General features: G+C 41.9%; 1 protein-coding gene across 1 annotated transcript in view; it reads right to left on the bottom strand.

The window, feature by feature from the left end:
* gpc5a (glypican 5a) overlaps positions 1-17,305 on the bottom strand; it is a 111,241-nt gene extending 93,936 nt beyond the window's left edge. The window contains exons 1-2 of the mRNA XM_062381764.1: positions 16,890-17,305; positions 12,813-12,974 (exon numbers count right to left, since the gene is read on the bottom strand). Of these exons, the coding sequence (XP_062237748.1) occupies positions 12,813-12,974; positions 16,890-17,043 (316 nt within the window). The 5' untranslated portion in view covers positions 17,044-17,305. The remainder of the gene's footprint in view (positions 1-12,812; positions 12,975-16,889) is intronic.
* Positions 17,306-21,387: the final 4,082 nt, after the last annotated feature.

Here is a 21,387-nt window from a genome sequence, read left to right as displayed (position 1 = left end):
CAGAGCATGCACACATGCATGCATACCAGAGGAGAGCGAGCTGCCACCGTTTTTAAGAGCCAGAGTGAAAATAATAACATCATAATAAAGCTTTCATTAGCTTTCAAAGGTGGCTCTGTGTGAGGCTGTTGAAGGTTTCCTGCGGCTGGCCTTAGGGAGCTGTTAGATGCCAGTGAATGAGCTGACAGGGCTGTCATAAGCCTCAATGGAGGGGCTAATGCACACAGCAAGCCAGTGATTACTCTATTCAACTGAATAATTACATTAGATTTCTGAAAAGATGATATGGAACATTCGGTTCAAGGATCGGTTCGTGGTAAGCTGGGTAATTTGACTCCGGTGAGGAAGCAGGGAAACACAACTCAGGTCTTTACTTCACTGCAAAGAATGTGGCTGTTGTAGAAAAGTCTTCAGAGAGGAATACTGAGAGAAGACGTGTTTATGTCCCGGATCTCATCTTCTCTGGTGTGTACATCAATGTGTTGTTGCTCTCTTCTTTTTTAATATAAAGTTTTGACCTTCACAGTAACAGATTTACACTTAAATAGATACATGATATGCTCTGAAATGATGAACTTCCTCTCACTATCCAGAAACAAAGCTAAAATGTCCATGAACGCTGGCATCTTGCCAATTTGGACCCAAAGTCTCCACAGTAGAGATCAGGGGATGGAGTCAACACTTGAACAAACAATAATGTGATAAGAACTTCCTAAAATGACAGAAACCAGCTTTGAGAACAATGTATAGTTGTGTTATTTTACTTTTTAGTTTGCCCCCTGTCTCATCTACCAACATGGAGGAGGCTTGGAGAACCAACAATGCAAAATGGTGGACCCCATGGAACAGGATCCACTCCTAATGTAGATATAAACGGCTCAGGGCTAAAAACGAGCAGAATCCACTATCGTTATTTTCAACACTGATTTACCTCCTGACATTTTTTTCTAGAAAATTAATTAATCGTGACATAACATTTCTGCAAATAGATTATTCAGCTTGTCTTAAAGTTTCGTCATGCTAACAGTCTAAAACCAAAAGATAGTTAGTTTCCGATCAGGTCAAAGTGAAAGGGGAAAAACCCCGACATCCGAGACACTAGCCCCAGAGAAAGTGACGTTTGATAAAATGTCTAAATCCAAATGAAACAATTTAACTCTTTAATGCAGTTTCATTGTGAAGGAATAAGCCTGATTATTCCTTCACTTTTTTCTTTTCTTGTATGTATGGTGTATGCATGTTTGTATCTATGCACGTATGGATGGTATATATACGGTCATTTGTGTATACTTTATTTTGTGTGTGAAGCACTTTGTAACTGTGCATTTTAAAATGTGCTATACAAATGAATTATTACTATTTAGGAGTATGTACAGATTGTGGCACAAGCATCACATAATCATGACTGAGCAACGAGGCAAATCAGAGGAGAATTTTTTAAGAATGACATAAAACAGACTTATCACCCGTACTGAAGGGGCCACAAGACACTGGACTCTCTCAGCAGTAAAAACAACATTCATTTGTCACTCGTGCCAGGATATTGTGAAAAGAAGGACAATAATGCCATTATATCTCTGCCATGTAGGGGAGACGGACAGGATGAGGGGGCAGAGTGTGAGCGGGGAGAGTGGGCGCAGACAGTGGGCTTGGTGTGTTGCTGTGTGTTGCTGTGTTTAGGATTTCAACGCCCAGACGACTACAGCCTAATCCCTGGAGACTCCTTCCTTGCTTAGGAAATACTTCCTCCCGTCACACTGATAGAACATTTCTCTTCTCTGAACTAGCGCAGTGAAACAGAGAAGCACAATCCCGAGAAACACGCAGAGAGACCGAGTGAGCTGGAGGGAAAAAACTAGACACTGATGTGCTCATGTTTTCACTTCTGCTGGACTCATCCTTGCAGTTTCCTCTCAGGATCATTTGTAGAAAGTCGTTTTTCTCAGTTCTGACGTAGAGAGCAGTCCTATTTGTGTCCGGTTAACCCCCCCAGAGTTAGACGTCTAAATTATTTGAAGAATGACTTGGTTAAAGTTGAGGGCTACTTCCAGGAAAAGTGCCTATTATGGCCCAAACCATTCACTTAACATACCACCGAATCAAAGTAACGTGGTCTGTGTGGAAAGCTGCGAGTGTGAGCTCAGTTTCTGCTGTCCATTGCTAACTGTTGCACATTTTTGTAGCTGCCCGGTCAGCTTGCCTATACAAACATCACACTGTAATATTACCCTGCAGGAGTCAACGAAGCTCAACACCGTGTCAGGACAGAAATATATATAAATCTGTCATAAAGACACATTTCATGTTTAGCAGTGTGCTTTCTCATCTAATCTAGAAAATGCCTCTAAAAGAACAGCCAGCAGCCATGAATCTCCATTTCAAACAGGCACATGGGAGACAAACAATGAAAAGTGCTGACAAAGGTGTGTATTTTTAGGGTTCATCTCTATGCTGTAAGTGGCGACAGTGCAGAGTGTTGAGAATATATATATATATATATATATATATATATATATATATATATATATATATATATATATATATATATATATATATATATATATATATATATATATACATATATATATACATACAGGTGTGTGTGTATGTGTGTGTCAAGGTGCTGATCGGGGGATTTTGTGACCTTTGAACACGATTGAACACATTTGGACAATATAGAGCTGGGCAATAAAACACTATCAATAATTTTTGCAATATAATTTTAATCATTAGCAATATATCAAAAGCTCTGTATATACTAATGTAATGCCAGCACAGTGATGAGGGACAACAAAACTGAACCACCTCACTTTTGAAAAAGCCATTGGTAAAATTAAAAGAAATAATGATTTACCCCTAAGACACATCTCTTCTTCCTCCAAAATGATGCCAAAAATACCATAATCCGGTGTCACCATCTTGTTATGGTGACATAATCTGGAGCCAGAGTTGAGATATGGAAATCTTGCCCATAACACCTGCCCGACTAATCGAGTCAAGCTCATGTGTCAGTCATTACGTTTCCCACTTTTTAAGGCATTGTGTGATAAAAACTACAAAAATGAAAAATGTGCATGTTGACATAATTTTGGTCTTTGTACACCAACATTGTCCAGAACCCAGCCACTAGAGGGCGATGAGATATGTTGGCTTCAGTTCTTCACTTCCAGGGAGTTGTCAGTCGTCCATCTTTTTATGCAGAGACGTATAAAACTAGAAGTTTCCAGTCTTAATGCATGACTGACCAGGCTCTAGCTGAGCCCCTAATGTTAAACGGGAAGACAAGAGAGTGGTATCCATCTTTTTATCCACTTCTCTGTAAGAAGACAAAGGAGCTACTTCCCCCAAATTGTCAGACTACTCCTGCAAGCACTGAAAATGATAACAAGATTAGAAAAGTCTAGTATGAAAACAGTCCGACTACTTTGCAGCAGAACGAACGCCTGGATTATTGAGGGGTATTGACTCTGAATAATCCTGCTTCCCTCTAAATCCTCATCCTCTGACTTCAAACACTGTGCAAAGACTTTCAATAGAATCTGGCATCTGCCCAACTTTCTCTCCATCAGTCGCTCATTCTTCTTCTTCGCATTCTTTTTCCCTCTCTGTCCTCCCCTGGATCAACTGTCCAGCCTCGAATCACAAAGCCAAACCCAAATTCTGTGGGAATCTCGAGGAGAGGCCCCTGTGTTGCCTGGCGCACACGCACAAACACACAGAGACGCACAAACACACATGGACACACACTCCTCTTGTAAGAGTGGCAACAAAGACAGCATGGCTGCAGACCCGCTGGACAAAGAGGGTCCCACACAAAGGAGCAGAGAGCAGGTTAGAGGGGATTTGAAGGCCAGCTGTGAGAATCTACCTATGAAGTGCGTCCATCCAATCAGTGAGAAGCCTTGTTGTACCTACCTTTTTCCGTTCGACATTAATGCTGTTGTATTTGGAGATTTGTTTCACTGTTGTAACGAATAAACTTCACAAAAATGTGAAATACTCACCTAGAAATATTTCACATTACAACTGTTCATATTGGCAGGGATATGAATTTGCGACAGTTGCAACGCTTGTTTAACAACAGGCTAAAAAAAAGTTCTTCTGTTTGAAAGCAGTCACAACTAACACAATTATTCCTTCCATGAGACCCTCAGACTGAAATAGTGACCTGAAGATGGCACGATATGAAAAGTTAAATGATGACCAAAGTTATTTCAGTTCTTCCTAAGTGAGGTTCATGAATGTTGTTCCAAACATTTCATTTCATTAAAAAAACGGACATTTCCCTCCAAACAACAATTGTCAAACTTATGATGGTGTTAGAGATAAAGTAAGGGCATTAACAAGTGTTTCATCACCAGGAATCCATTAATATCTGTGCAAAGGTTTGCCCTTATCCATCCTGTTGAGATGTTCACAGGAGAAGTGAAAACTTTTACCCGCTGGTGCAACTAGAGGAAAAGTCAGGAGTCGCAAGGATCCAAGAAATTTTCAAATTCATGGTAATCCATCCAACAGTTATTGACATATTTCAAATTGACCAACTTACACACAGATCACCATCCCTACAGTCACATGCCACTGGTGTAGCTAAAAAATGTGTAAACATCTACAAATATGCCACCACAATGGTATTTTGTGGATACACTCCATTCTTTGTAAAGAGAGACACAACAACAACTGCTATGTTACAACAGCTCGAAAACTTCAAAATATGTTTGTTTATATAGCTCGCTTTCACGCCATATCTCTCATACTGTGTTTTCTCTACAACCAGAAACTATTTTTGACACAATAAAACAAAAAGACAGCTCCCATGTGAGGCAGCCTGGTGTCGGTTGAGCGGCCTGTAACATGAGGAATGCTCATTTTCAAGACAAAAGATGCTAAAATGCAGAATCCTATAAAAAGCTGCATATTTTCCCTGTCTGAGGCAAGCGGCCAATTTGTGACCAACTTAGAAACTTTACTGGCAGGGAACAGTGTGTTACTGTAGTCCACGATGCAGTGCAGTTCAGGGCTGGTCCCCACACAGTATCTGTCCTCGGGAAGAAATGATTGTTTTGAACTTGAAATTCTTGGACAAATGCGGGTGGCAAAGGAGCACTGAGGTGAGCGTGGTGGCTTCTCCGGGTTCTGCTTTTAGAGCAACTTCTTGCTCAGCATATTCTTGAAGTGCGGCCAGGTCATCACACTGAGATATTAAAGCAACTGCCCCAGAAAGGAAAGAGCAACTAGTCAACAGCAGAAATGAGACAATCAGAGATGTGACAAGACTAAGGCACAGTTTTCATGACAAATTAGTCCTGTGTCTATAGCAGAATATTTGGAAAAAGGTCAAATGTTAAAAAGAAGAGGTGGATACTCATATTATATTTATTTAAGTGATGCAGTTTAATACATTGTCACAAGGTAAACCTCACAAGAACCACTAAACAAACTTGACATCTCAACAGCAGGTATAATATAAAGCTCATTTACGCAGCCTTTACGTAAGATAAGAGATACGTCTGATATAAACGATTTTAAACACTGCCCCACATACCGCCACGTTTCTTTTATGTTGGCATGGTTGTTGAGAAATACCTCCACTAGAGGGCAGTGCATGGTCGAGAGTTTCTGACCAAAAAAAACATGGAGACAGTGGAGGAGGTTGTGATATGTTCCTCTTAAGAAAGACTCACAAGCAGCTGTTTATCTCTGTGCCTGGTCGAAGTAACATCATATAGATTCCTGTTTCTTAACTTGCAAAGTCTTTAAGCAAAAAGTTCCGCCAGTTTTGAGATTTATTTCTCTTGTCGTATATCATCAGGCTTGAACTATGTGCTACACTGCCCCCAACAATATCCAGTGGTATTGCAGACAAAATAAATTCAGAGCACAGACAGAAGGCTCCATCTGTTACTTTAAACAAATCTTATTTTGAGCATAAATGAGACTTTACACATAATTCAGTTTGAGAAAAACGACCCTGCATTTCAGCTTAAAATGTTCCTCATATTCAAGTTAGGCTTCGATCATTTTTATGCTTTCACCTACGCAAATGCTATCAATTCAATTAAATATGGCCAAGACAGACAGCCACACTAAAAAGTGCATAAACATTATCTCAAGGCACTTTACATACACGGACAAGACCCTAAAGAATATAGAACCCACCATCAGTCACCATTTTCCAAACCACTTTGTGTTTGATCTCTTTTCAAGGCTGAATTAATCAACTAAAAAGGAGTTGTGTAAAACCGCTGACACTGGATTTGTGTTAATTTTGTGGAACAAAAATATACACCATGTAGATTTTGATACCGGCCCTTTGTTTCTCAAGTAGACAAAGTGTGTAATAATGCAGGACCCGCCTCAAGGCCCAAATACATTTGCAATTAATGAATAAAGGGCCTTGGGATTCCCTAAAGAGACTCGGGCCCTGAGGCAGTTGGTCGCTATGACCCATTGGTAATCCAGCAGAGCCTCCAGGGGCCTGAAGACTCATACCAGGCTTCCAGCTACACATGAAACATATGGTAGACCAGAGGCCAAGTCACTTTACATCAGAAAGTTCATCTACATGGTAAATTAGATTAACTAGTAACATAAACGGGGGGGTGATTGATCTTGAATTCTACTAATACTCGTATACCCTGCTAACATGGATCATCGCTACATTGAGAAACCACAGAATGCTTGTCTTCTTGATTTATATCAAATCTCCATCATAGGATCTTTCATACAAGACATTACTTGCTTTGTCAAAGTAAAACAAAGCAAATCTAAAGTTTGTCGGGCAACTGTTGGATGTGAAGCAAACAAATATAGTGAACCACTTTAAACTGAAACATCCGAAGAAATAAGATAACTCATCATTATGTGACAAGGTCCTGAAACATAATGTCACATTTGAAAGATTCAGTAGAGTCGATAAATAAGATAACATTTTCTTCTGTGACCATGATTTGTTCTGACTACTTTAAATATGTCTGCTTCAATGTTTGTTTTATTTATTAAATGCTGATTAAACTTTGTTTGACATTTAAAATAAAGTTTTTATTTAACATTTGGAAAACAGTGTCTTTTATCCAATTGTGCAAAGTTCATATAATAGAGTCGGGATATTCTCAATATTTTAAAATTGGGAAGAAAGATCAGGGGTCATAATTCTGAGAATCAAATCATGATAATCTATGAAATGAATGCCAGACCACCTTTGACCTTCAGCCATACGCAGCTCTACCTGAGCTTCATTCGATTTAAATGAGGAGAACAGAAACAAATCCGTCCGTCCATTTATCTCCAATTGTGGTGGTTTTGAATATTTCAGTCAGAACTGATGGGTGAAGTGTTCCTCTGTGGTTGATAAGATTCTCCTGTCTCTTAAGGTCGATAATCCATTTGTAAACAAAACGGATTAGTTGAAAAAATTTCCGTCACAAAGCTGGAGAAAAAAAGCTCATGAAAAGCAAACATCACACTCAGATCTCAGCTGGTATCCACGTCCTCGGATATTTGCTCGAGTTTAATCCTCATTTCTTCTCTGCGGTCAAATCTGTCACAGATGAAACTAAAACTCATCTCAGTGTCTTCGTGCCACTAGTTGAATAAAGACTCTTATTTTTTTCAAATCAAATTAAAAATATTCTTTTATAGGACTCAAACCCAGGATGTTGTGGTTACACGGCATGGGCGTTAACCAACCGAGAGCTGAACTTTACTGGACTTAACAAAACCACTGAAATAGAAAGTCAGCTGCAAAGAAAGAGAAAAAAAAACTTTACATCATCAGTCTAATAAGCAGCGATCAAAACAACCCCCCCCACTCCTCCCCTAACTCGGACCTCCCTGGCACAGAGCGTGTTGTACCAATTTGACGGCTGATTGCAGCCTCCTCTCAGTCAAGCTGTGGGGCCGCTGCCATTCATCTCCGCTCCTTTTTTCAGAGACTAAAAGATGTGCGGTGGAATCCTCTAAAAGCTGGTAAACAGAAACACAATTAGCATGTATGGGTGCAAACGGCTAATCCGGAGCACAACAGGTCTCGCTTTGCTCTTCAGCCACACCAGCTCTCAGTCCTGTGACCGTTTGATCTCACATTCATCTGCGCCACTTGTGCTCCTGACAAAAGCAGACGCTCACAATTAGAAGCAATGCAAATAAAAAAAAAAAAAAGCAAAGGCCACTGGATTCATGAGCCTCATGTTGACAGGAGTTTTTCCTCTTTCTTCCGAGGCTGGAAACCAAAATGACTGAAAGGAAGCCCACAAGCCACAGAGTGTTAATGGTCACAACAGCTTCGTGCCATAGACGTTCAAGAAACAGTAGCGTTACATGTGCAACAGCCGCTCTGACCTCGCTCATCCTGTGGTTATATAACATTGGAGGCGGCTTCGAGATGAATTCATATTTTCAATATTGCCCATTTGTCGAGTTTTCATGTTTCCCACAGTATCCATTTGTTCCGAGTGCAGTACCCGTTTTAAACAGGCCTGTTTGGAGTGGGCCCTTTGCTTGGCCTGTGGTATCACTGGTTGCTGCTTTCTTGTGAAACACTCAAAATAGGCCAAAAGACTGTATGAAGTTTTGGTTTCAATTTTTCCAGAGTTATAAAAGATGATGTATTTGAATTGTATGTAACGAGCTATACAGGAGACAATTATCTGAATTTTGCATGAAGACTGGTAATTGGGAAACGGTTAGAGGGGTTAAGCATAGAAATAAATGTTTTTAATGAATGTTATGAACAGATATGTTAAAATGACAGCTGTGCCTGTAGCTTCATATTTAAAGACACATCAAAAGAAAATCAATATAATGGATTTTCTTTTGAATGTTCATAAACAATTTTCAAGCCGCTGATTTAGAGTTCATATTGTTTATGATTAATTACACGTGATCTACATTCATGGCAAGTGTAAAATAATGCATGCTCTACTACGTCTCAGAGTTTCTCAGTTGTGAATTAATTCAGGTTCAGTTGGACTATGACTCACTGCTGCAGCAGTTATAACAAAATCCTTCCCTCCTTAAATCACACAGGAGCAGCTCTGGTTATATTATTCACAGACGCAAGAGTAACATTCGCTGCTGCAGTCAGCATAAGGCAGTACATGGCATTTCAAATGGTCCCTCAGATGAAAGCTGGTCCCAGAGGAAGCCGCTCCTCTGATCTGCTGATCTCAGACCGTTTCTCTGGGATTCAAGCGGGCCCTCCTCACACCCCCTCTCCGGCATTTCAACAGCTGATTCATCGTGGGCTCTGTTTGAGTTTTATTTGACTCCAGCCCTACGGGACGCTGGGACTGCACAGGTTGGTTGCCATGGATGTAGGACAAACCTGCGCGGGATGAAGAAAGATCTCCCCCTAAAGCCCCGCTCAGCAGGCCCGCATATTTGTGCATTGTGTGGACGATGTGCAGGAACCTCACAAGTGGTGAATGAAAACATGGCGTCCTGAGAGACTCGCTGACAGCCAGGAGCAGGACGGAGGGGTGAGAGCTATGTGCTGGAAAGCTCAAAGGCTGTCTGCCCTGACAGGATGCCACCAACATTTATTTTTTTTTAAACCATAGATGCCAAACTATCTTTTGGATGTTCAGGTTCATTTGAGGACGACACAGAAACATTGCGGCACAATTCTCTGAAGAAAGAGGAGAAACAAGTAATGAACCGTTACTGCTGGATGAGCTGTGCTTTGAAGCTCCCCTCGTAATTAACAGCTCGAGCGCTTGTTTCCATTTATTTGCGTTGCACATTTTGCTGAAAATATTGTGCCCCCTTTCTTTTCTTTTTTTTTTACATAAAGGATGCCCTTGAAGTTTTTTTGGGGACAATAACATTAGCATCAAGTCTCACAGGAAAACATTTAAATAGCATTTTATGGGTTCGTTTTATTTCTCAGTGTCTCCTTAGAGTTTCACACTGTTATCCTTCTACATTCTTCTCATCCCTTCATCCCCCCCTCTTCCTTCAGCTGCATCATATAAAGATGGCTAATTGAAGGCTTTGCACAAAACAAATGACCACATCAGCCTGCCCCCATTTAACTCGTCCCTCTTCCTGTCTGAGGTCCAAATGCATTATACACTCTGCCTGTTCTGTGTTGTCTCTCAAATTACAGCACAGGCTGCCAATCATTTGGAGACTTGATCTATGAGACTTGTTTTCCTGCTCACTCACAACCCACCCACCCACCTCCAATAACACTCTTCTTTCCTGCCAGTCTCCCCCTGTGTTTATGATGAGGCAGAAGAGCTTGTCACAGGAATAAGAAGACGAATAGTTGAGGCCAGTCTTTTCTAAATTTTTAGCTCTTCTCCACTTGTATTATAATATGAAAACACCTGAAACAAAACGACTGTCACAAAAGATGAATAACAAAAAGTCAACTAGTTTTAATTCAACATAATTGAACACTCCCTTGGCAGAAAAGAGACGGATTAAATGCTTGACTTGTGTTTCTTTCATATCCGCACATGACCAGTGGAACTGATCTTTTCCCCCCCCCCCCGCTCTGTGTGGTTTTAAGATCCTGCCACATATTTCTGTCTCTCCATGCTTCCCATACATATGGAGACAAAGACTGAATCCTCTATGGCCAAATAGAACAATGCCACAATGCGTGTGCGTGACATTGTGTGTGTGGGTGTGTGTAAACAGACATGTTTGGCTGTGACCTTTGATCAGCACAGATTTACTTAAAAAGAAAGACAAACCAATATTAAGCAGGTGGAGAAGAATAGTTAAGACTACAAAAACAGGTTTTTCTTTGCGTATTTCCCTACAATAAGGAATATTTTTTTATTTTGAAAGGAAAATATACATAGGGAAATATGTTTGGATAACAGCTGAATTTTAGTTGTGAAATGGTAAACCAATCGATTATTCAATCAAGGCCATTAATAGACTATGGAAATAATTGCAGGCAAACTTGGCTCTGCAATTAACCATAACCCTGAATAATAAACTGATGTAATACGGCAAGCAGTTATGTTCCCAATTTGACTTCAATATGTATGTGCCTTTAATTGCTAAACCTCTGTTGCCATTTGCATTGTGCAGCCTGGATGTTGAAGGCAGCTGCCAGTGTTTGCTGACTGATGAGAGCCGATGTTGACAGGGAACTCTGTTTGGTTTGGCAGGAGTGTTCACTGGCTGCCATTCCACGGATGAAACCATGTGAGTGCTGCTCTTTTTGTGAGTGTTTCTCAAACAGCTACCGGCTCCTGCAGTCTAAATTGACTGCTGCTGCCCTGTGTAAACAAAACACTCAGTGCATGGACGATTACGAGAACTTTATAGGGCAGAAAGAAATTTAAAAAAGAAAAAGCCTCTGCATCCAGAACGCCTGATCTTGCTCAATGCAACCTGGATGAGCAGATATGGTCTCTAGCAAGGAATGCATAACACTTTAGGTCCCATATATAAAGATGGACGACAGGTCTCCACCTCCTCCCACTATCCAGAAATGAATCCAAAGCATCCTGGATAGGAACGATGCCATCTCGCAGCAATGACGTCATTAGAAGCCACAGTGTGTGCAGGGGCGTTTGGGATTAGGATGGATGAGGCCGGTGAAATTCTAAAAATCACATCAGCACGCAACACTGGATTACATTTTCTTTCATTACAATTAATGTAGTTTGTTTTGAGTCAACCTTTAATTAAATACTTAAATAACAAATGTGTATTAATTCACAGTGGGAAATAGTCTACAAGAAATCCCCCTTTATTCTAATTTTTTAAACTACAGTGTACTGCTGTTTAGGGACATTATTTGGGGAATTATGTAAGTATTATTATAAATTAACATCCTTGGTAACAACAAATGTGCCTGGCGATGAGGGTCATAGACAGGATAGGTTAGAAAGTTAGAAAATATTGAGATAAATTATCTATTATTTCGATTTTGCTCTTTTCCAAAGTTTTTCAAAACAAGATAAATAGAATAACACAAGCCTTATACTTTGAAAACCCAACATCTCAACAACTTTCATCAGCCTAGAGATGTTTGTGACTTTGGTTGAAGTATTTATAAAAGGTAGCACAGATGCAAAGTGCTAAGTAAACATGAAACGTCTGATGACAAAAAGAGGGCCTAGCCCCTGCAAACCCACACTAAAACACAGTGATTACGCGAGACTCTCCTATAAATCATTTGAGTTGAGGAGGAGGATAAGAGCACGTCTTTAAACTGTGAGACATCGTTAAAGTGAATTGGCTTAATGACATGTCTGTACATTCAGGTCATAGGCTCTGTGTTTGTTGCCCACCCGTTTCAGCCATCGCATGACAGCTTACAGCTCAAGTGGGAGACACATCCCACTCTAGGGCAGGGACGGCAAATAGACCGAGGCAAGTTGCGGCCTGCCACTCAGCTGTCAGTCACCGCTGAGTGAAATAATGGTGAGGAATGGAGATCACTGAGGGAAAATGAGGTTGAACGGTGAAGTAGGGCACCTTGCGAAGGAAGGGAGGTTAAAGGCTCCAGTGTGTATCCCCGATAGACATTTACCCCCACAGACGGCCTCCTGAGTCTCCTGCAGGAGCAGCCAACCTGTCTCATGATCAGACTGTGGTGTTAGATCTGCACGGAGGACAGACCCGACTCTGTTCACTCTGCCTCACAGCAGGCGCACACACACACACACTGACTCACACACTGTTTTTATAGCACCCACACAAACCCTAACTCCTCAGCGTATACTCAGAAGTACAAACAAACATCTACATGCATACAATTACCCACATAAACATTAGTGCTCTCATCTCAGCATGAGTTTGTGAAGTTTAACCCTTAAAACGCTAAACCAGTAAACTTCTACCTTGAAAAGCGGCCACGTTGCGCGAGATTAGAAACTTCAGGCTGGTGCTGGACATCTGGAGCAGGTTCTGGATGTCTCTCCGAGCCGCCACCTGGTACTTCTCCTCCATCTTCTTGGTGCAGCAGGTTAGGTTCTTGGAAGAGCACACCTGGAGGTCTGAACCTAAGAATCATTGGAAATAAGAGTTATGATCTTAGAAGATAATGGATGAAGTTTAGGGTTAAAATTAGACTAATGTAAGAGGCGGGTGGATCAGTGTTCGCCTTGCAGTCATTTCTCCATGGATTTTGATTTAACCGTGAAGAACATCCAGAAAATGAGATGTACAGGGGGCTGGAACCAAAAAGTTAGAGTTATCAAAGTAAATAACCTAAAGTATCTTCAAGTCAAATACACCTGATAGTATAAGTTTGGTTAAACTTATATTAGTCTCGCACATAATTTATAACTCTATATTACTGGCACTATCACCAATCTCTGCACCTTAAAACCGCACATAACTCTTTTACTGTATATATTGTTGTTTTTTATATTGTTGTTTATATTGTTCGATATTGTTGTTTTTATATTGTTGTTTGTAAAGTGCACCAACCACACCAAGGCAATTTCCTGTATGTGCAAATATACATGGCAATAAAAAGAATTCTGATTCTGATTCTGATGAATCTGCTCATTGAAACATCAGTAAAACATCAGAATCCATCACATCCCCCGAAGGACTGGGTCAAATATTTGGTGTTTTTCACGATGAATTGACCATCAATTGATTTTTATTTCAAATGACTAATAGATTAACCATTGATGCTCTAAATGAACATGAAAAGGGAAATTTGGAACCTAATCAAACATCTTGTTTCAGTGCAGCAAATTAAATGGTTGGGTTTTGGAAATACGTTCAAAGCAACTTTCATTTTCAAACTTATGCTCAAATCTGTTAATCGAATATAGGCTAATGCTATTGCATTACATAAACTGGGGCATGACATCTTTAGGGTTCTCCACCTCCCTTTACACATGTCACAGACCAGTCAGGTAGATTTAACACCTTAAACTGCCTAAAGGTATGAACAAGAGTGTGCAACTGTCCTCAGCGTCATTAGTGTGGAAGGCAACTGTCCAAACTGACACGCAGCTTTCCTTCTTTAGGCAGCACATGAGTCTACAGACGTGTTAGCAGCACTGAGGTATTAGTATTTAGAGGCTTCTCTGTGCTGATATGTACTGTTAACATGTACATACTTACAATGGCAACTCTACCACATAACTGTTTCTCAGGTTTAATCTTTATCATGCTCAACATTTCAGTTTGCAGTGTTGAGCTTCATTCAAAAGTTTGTAGTTGTCTGTAAAACCAGTTGATGGAGTGAAGTGTATGTTACGACAGTGGATTGTATATACAGATGGACGAGAGCCTGCGCCCCGAATGTGAAACTAAATTGTCTTGAACGCCCCCTGGGGACTGGCTGCTCTATAGGCCATTAACCCTGCCTCTTCCCTGTTAGTGGATGGGATACGGACCAAACTAATAGATCAAATCACACTTTAAAAAGCATTTGTCTCAGGTGTTAGTTTTTCTGGCAAGTTTAGTTTTAATAACTTATTTAATGATATTAAAATCGGTTGAAATGTTATGATTGAGATGGCTCCCTACAGCAATTACTATTATGCAGATCCTAATTACGTCATAGGTGCAAGATGGCAGCATTCGTTATTTTGGCTTTTTTTCTGGACAGTAGGAGGATGTGGAGACATGTCATCCATCTTTATATACAGTCTATAACTACTGTAAGTCCTCCTGAAGTCAGTTCAATAATTGTTTACAAATATCTGGAAATGTCAGTCTGCTGGAGACTTCAGAAGAAAAGTCAAAGATCACTAAAATCAGTTTGGCGTCACCCTCTGGAACCATCTGTTCATAATTTAATGACAAAGCCTGTAGAAATGTTTGAGCCTGAGCACAAATGGTGGACCCATGAAAAGCCATTGAGGAGTTAGACAAAATAAAAACATCAGGTAAGAAGTTTTACAATACCCATGTTTTTCTAGCAGTAAAAAAATGCTTTAGTGGAGCAAGAAAACCAAAACACCGAGATCCTACGGGAAGATCTGAGTCAAACCGTTATCGCCTCACCAAAGCTTTATCTCCTTTATTTTTCCACTACGAACAAATGTAAGCAATCTGCTCACATGCGGGGCAATCAAAACATCTTGAAAGCACCGAAAACTCTGCAAGCGCCTGTCCGACATGCCTAGGCAGAGCGTGCTTGGCTGTTGCCAGAGACGCTATCAGCTCCTTACAAGATTCAAGAGTGAGGGGGAGGGGGGTGGGGGGGAATCAAGGCGATGGCACACGTGGAGGAATTCAAACTCTTCCAGATAAGACAACATGAAAGCACTCCAGGCCTCCTTTTTCTAACCCTAAGACGTCCCACAACCGTTTCCACTTCCAACAACACAGACGACTGCGTTTCTTTGGCCGGGGTGACGGACTTCTCCGACTTGCTGTGTTCTGACCTAAACTGAAAGTTGCTTGGCACTTCTCATCCGGGCAGGCAGCGCCAAAACATTTCTCTCAGATTCCTGGAATTTTTGGTTATTTTTCGCAGGCCCGCACTCACAGACAACTTCTCAAACCAAGGATCGACTATTGCCATCTCCCATTACTTTATTGGGTGCGTTTCAGGACGTTCATCTGCATCCATCTATGAAACAATGTTTTTCTCTGCAGCGTTCAGATGGATTTGGACATGGGAGGACATTTTAGCTGCTGCCCAGAAAGGTCGGAGGAGGTGCAGCTTTAAATAGACGCAAGTGTTTTTACAGGGTCACTGGCTCCTGAATCAGGAGCTTATCTACGCTTAGACTACAGGGGGCAGAGGAAGAGAAAGTCCTGTTCAAATCTATGATCTAGAAAGAAAAAACCACAGAGGTTTAAATCCGCACAGGCTCATTAAAGGGGGCAGGAGTGGTGATGGCGTTATAAGGGTTATTTAGAGGTTTAGGAGGTATTTGAGGGTTTTCTGACAACTGAATTCGGTTTCCTTGCAGCAGCAGAGGAAAGGAGTGATGGAGTTTACAGGGAGCAGTTTGTGGCAGGACGGTAATCAACACCATTAAGATTTACTTTTCCGAGAAGAACACACAGGGCAAGCTGTCCACTCAATTACAGCACACATGAAATATCCACATCCTTAATTCCTCCCCCATGTCTTTGACAGATCCATCATGTGGTGCCACATCATGGGTGGTGCTCAGTTCAGTGAAGCCCAGTTTACCTAACTTTACACTAAATAATTCCTGTTTATCCCAGCAAGCCACTTATCTGCTTTAGTCGGCCGAAGGAGTGGAGTTTGGTTTCTTATTCGTCACAACCAGGGAGTAATCGCAGCAGATTTATTTGCTGGTGTTACAGGATTAAAGCAGCACTTTTTTTTAATTCCCCCATGCAAGGATGATAATACACTGAAATAAACACACACACACAACAACGTGTGGTGACTGTAGAGTTGTGCTCTTAGAAGATCTATATCGAATCAAATTTATCAACATCAAGAGCTTGAAATCAGTTGAAAATCTGAAAAAATGAAATATTGTGAACATTAGCAGGTATAGCAGATTTAGCTGGACCCATGTAGATTTAACTCTAAGTAGAATTACTATTGTGAGTTTTATTCTTGTGATAATTCAACACACACATGTAGTATTTCCTCTAAATATCTTGATTTTAAAGTCTCAGAGAGAGAGATGTCACATAAATAGCTCAAAGCTCTGCTGTTATATTGTCTATATCATTATCGCAACTGCGCACACGCCTCTGGAAAGTGTTTAAAAAGGTGTTTGTGTAACTGCAGAGAGGATTTAAGTAGAAAGTAAATGACAGGTTAAAGCTACAGGGCAGTTAATGAGCTCCTCGGGAAAGTGAGGGAAAGAACGAGCTCTTTTCAGATGTCAACGCAAAATACAAAATTGTATGATAGACTGTGTTGTGAAAGTTGCAGGCCTTCAGAAACCCAGACACGAACACACAAACACACACACACACACACACACACACAGTCCAGCTCAACTCCAACATACCTGCTCTGGGACTTAAAGGCGATAATTGAATGGGTCCAATTTGCCTGAGTTGGAAAACTTTGCGCACTTCTTCGCATGTGTTGGGGTTGAGTCCGAACCCTAGTCCACAGAGAGCCGCCAGCAGGACGCAGCAGCTCGGCCACACTTCACCCATTTCAGCAGGACGCCTCCAAACAGAAAAACTCCAAATGAAAGTGTCTTCTGGAAGTTGAGGTTCCACCTCAATATGTGTAGTCCCAGGTCCTCAGGTGCGCCACGTCCACATGCCGGGTCTCGGGAGGGACTTTGTGTGGTTCGGTGTCAGGGTGGAGGGAAGTGGCTGAGGAGGATGATTCAGGTCCGGACGCTCACAAAGTTGCTGCGGCGCGATTCGCTTTGAAGCGGCATGTTGTCCAAGGTTGGACCGAGAGAGGAGGCGGAACCGCGGCGTTACCTGAGCTCTGCAGGTGAATGGCGATCAGACAGCGCCATCTGGTGGACGGCTTTTAATCGTAAACGTAAGGGTACGGTTTCTTGGTTTGATACTATTTCTGTTAATAGATCCTTCAACCTAAACATTTAAAATTTGATTGATGTTGAACCCCTTTCTGCACCCGAAAAATGTGATTTGCCGCATTCTTATCTTTCTTAATTTTTTTTCATTTTCATTTTAAAATTTGTTCAGTTCCATACTTTCAACTGTGTATTAAGTATAACTCTGCAATTCTAAATTAAAAATATTTTTATATTATTGTTGTATTGTTAAAGGATTAATTACAGAGCTGATAAATTGTGAGCAATATTTTATTATATGGGGAAATTTAATGATTTGCCTCCCAACAGCCATACACTTGTGCATTAGGTTTCATTAGTGTAAAAAGTGATGTAGTCAAAGTTATTATTCATGTTTCTCGTATATATTGCTCTCATGAAGAACTTCAATAATTATTTCAAACAGGAATTACTTGAAAGAATTGATTTAAAAATAAAAAATATGCTTAATATACCCATTTCAGGTGCTGCAAATGTGTATCAACTACACATGTTTGATTTTCAAGTATTGATGTCATGTAAACTTCATTTTACAGATCTGACCACACAGCTCTCAAACCTAGTGGTGCAACTGAGTTAATTTTAATTTGTTCAAGATTCAACTTTGTCATTTCAGGACTTGTTGGACCCGCTTCGCACTTCTAACGTTAGAATAATAACATGGTCATCATGATTTAAACCTTATTCGAATTCTAACTTAAAATCCAATTGTGATTTGTAATAATCCTAAGGGGAAACTAGAGTTAACTATAGTCTAATACAGGCACCAAGTATAGCTGTAACTCTGACCTCATTAGTTGTGAAATTAACATACAAAATTCAGAGAAAATTGGTGAAAACACTTTTAATCTTTTACCAGCAACATTACAACCAATTAAAAACACACATTTTAACGACCAAAACATTACAGGACATGCAACCGGACACAACAGGTTTCTGGATATTGAGGTCAGGATCCAGGTCAGCTCCATCTCCTCGTTCCTACACAGGCCGGGACAAGTGCAATACCTCCAGGTACACAGCATTGCAACTAATCCCCACCTGCACAGGAAGGGACAGCTACGCATACCCAAACAGTACACTTCCAAGAACATGCAAATACCCACCATGCAGCAAAAATACTCTTGAAGAGAAATCCTTTGGTGGAGCACAGTTCACCAGCCCAGTCAGTTTTGCATGGATTTGCACAGCGAACATTAGTTAAAGCTGACTGCAAACCAGCAAAACTGACCAGGTGGTGATCAAGAGACGAGTTTGACAAATAATAGACGTTCAATCTTCAGAGAGATGAAGTTAGTTAGAAATACTTCAAGTGCTTACATTGCAGTAGATAGGGAGAATTCACTACCTGCACTATAAGCACTTTAGTACTGCTGAACCTGAAGTCAGGGGGCAAGAACTGTCAAGCACTCCATTTAAAAAAAAAAAAAACAGCATATTGTACAGTCAGTTTGATGTGATAACCCCCCAAAACCAATCTTAACAGGTGGAGAGCAAGCAGGCCACCATCAGTTTTGCATAGATTTGCACAACTCATCTATTCTTGTAGTGCAACTATGCAAAACTAGCAGAGAACTGCGCGATATTTGAGCCAAATTAGAAAGTAGAAATGAGTCTGGTTGGCGAATGATCACAGCCCCTTATGCCAGAAGGAGCACTTAGGGCAGTAGGTGCTAGTCTATTTCACTATCTGCACTAGATGCACCTTAGCACAAAGACAGTACTTCGAATGACAACTACACCGGAGACTCTGCACACCAGTGTCGGCGTATTGCTGTAAGTGCCTCCACTGCAGTAGGTATTGCATAGAACTACCTGCACTGTAAGCACTTTGGCAATACACAGACTGATTACAGCATCACTGCCCTCCAGCACCATAGGAGAGGATGGTCACACCGCTCTGATCAGAAGAGGTCCGGCGCTGCACGTGGGATCTGAAAACACAAGAGGGACACGTGGGATCAGTCTTACATACAATAAACAAGACTTTATAGCACCGCAACAAGTTACACGTGCAGGTTCTGAGCTCCTGTAACAAATCAAGTGCGGTCTGAACGCGTGGGGGTGTGAATGGTCACCGTCATAAGTGTCCATAGCGTCGTCGCTTCTCACGGGGGAAGATGTTGTGATTGAACGCAGCAGCAGCACGAGGTCAGTGAAAACATGAATGAGCAGCCTGCGGCCCCGCGACACGGGCGCGCCTGCGCGGGGACACGGTGTTGTTCACCCCTCCCCCACCGCCTTTAACATGGCGCCTCGAAGTGCGCCAATCTTCGCACAAATACCAACAAACCGAATCGAAGTAAACGCAAAAAAGCTCGGCGCTGCACGTGAAACAAAGTTTAAACCTGCGTGGCACTTTAGCGGGAGAATGCCGCGAGCTGCGGCGTCGGAGCTTCTAGAAAACACGGGCTGCAGTCCACGATGCTAACAGCACACCACAGCGGTGCTGGTGGAGCGGCGGTGCGGCTGCTGACAACATGGCATACCGTGATAACTTTAAACCAGTTTCTCTCCCGAAACTACCCGAGGAGGTGGCAGGGGGAGCGGCTGCTGGTGTTAGCATTGAGACAGGCGGTTCATTTGTGTCCGCGTCTCCGGCTAGCATCATGGGGAGTGGAGCTGGACGGCGCTGCTTAGCCACTAGCCAACAACAAACGAACACATGTTTGAAAATAAATCCATGGTGCATTGGCCCCGCTGTTCTTTCTGCATTTACCCACGTTTGCCTTAATTTTCCCGGGTTCCCTGCATTTGATATCTCTTGCCAGAGCTAGCCCCGCTGGAGTGTTGTGCTAAGTTTGCGCGGCTAGGCTAAGCTAAAACGCGCGGCCTAAAGCTGCCCCATGTGCTGCTGCTTTGTTCTGGGGGGCACTTTAACTCACACACCACTGCACTCGAGTCCGAGCAGCGAAATAAACACATTCAAAAACTTGTTTCTAAATATCACGCTGCGGGGTTTTATGTTAACTATTTGGAGTGTTGATTAAAAAGCCACATTTCCCTCCTCCAGCTGTCGCGGAGGCGCAGCGGAGAAAAAGCTCCGGACAAGCTTTTTCAAATCTCCCTCAATGGTGGAGCTGAGGGGGCTGCCATGCGCCTCACGTTACACTGTTTTCATCGCCAACATCTCGGTAATGTCTCACTATGCAGATCCCCGTTCTCCTCCCGAGACACCACGAGGCGAGAGGAAACAGCACCCAGCCCGCTGCGGGTTCAACGGAGCCACGCAGAGGCGGAAAAACGGAGCAGGAACCCGACTTCCTTGCCGATAAACATGCGCTCGGCAGACACTCACCAGCCGAAATCCACCATCTTCGCTCACTTGCTCGGGCTGCCGTGTGGTCTCTCCGCGACAAAAAGAAAGCGGGATAAACAGCGAACTGTGCCCAAAACTTTTCTACCGGCGGACGGAGACGACACGCGGGTTGAGATCCGAGGCGAGCCGGGTGGGATCCGAAGCCAGGAGCCGCCGCTGGAGCCGATTGCGGGGTTAGGAAAGTGGCGCGAAGGCGACCAGTTGGTAACCATGTGGGTGAATGAAGGGCGGCTCCCACTGAACGTAAATATCTAGCTACAACCCCCAACTCTCCACATTAGCATACATAAACTACGGTACTTCCGACCTGCCTTTGCCGGGGAAGGAGGCACACACACGGGGAGCTCTGCAGATTCCTATCAACTATATTAAGAGATAACACTTAATATATATGTATGTATGTAAACAAGGGAGCAGTCCGTTCAGACGCGTATAGGTAAATGTCCGTGTGCGTTGAGAAAAGATTAAATAATCGAACCAGAGAGTCGGGTTTTGTTTTTTTATTACAAAATTATATATTGATCTAATTTGTGTTCTCGTTTAACCAGACAATGAAACCGCTGATTAACCTGTTGCACCAAAACACTTATGAATAATGTGAATTAATGCATCAACCTGTAGATCATGTATATACCTTCATTTTTTTGT

The sequence above is a fragment of the Platichthys flesus genome, chromosome 1, assembly GCF_949316205.1.
Source record: "Platichthys flesus chromosome 1, fPlaFle2.1, whole genome shotgun sequence".
Taxonomy (NCBI): Eukaryota; Metazoa; Chordata; class Actinopteri; order Pleuronectiformes; family Pleuronectidae; genus Platichthys; species Platichthys flesus.
Note: the sequence above shows the minus strand (reverse complement) of the source record. Positions and strands in the feature narration are given on the sequence as shown.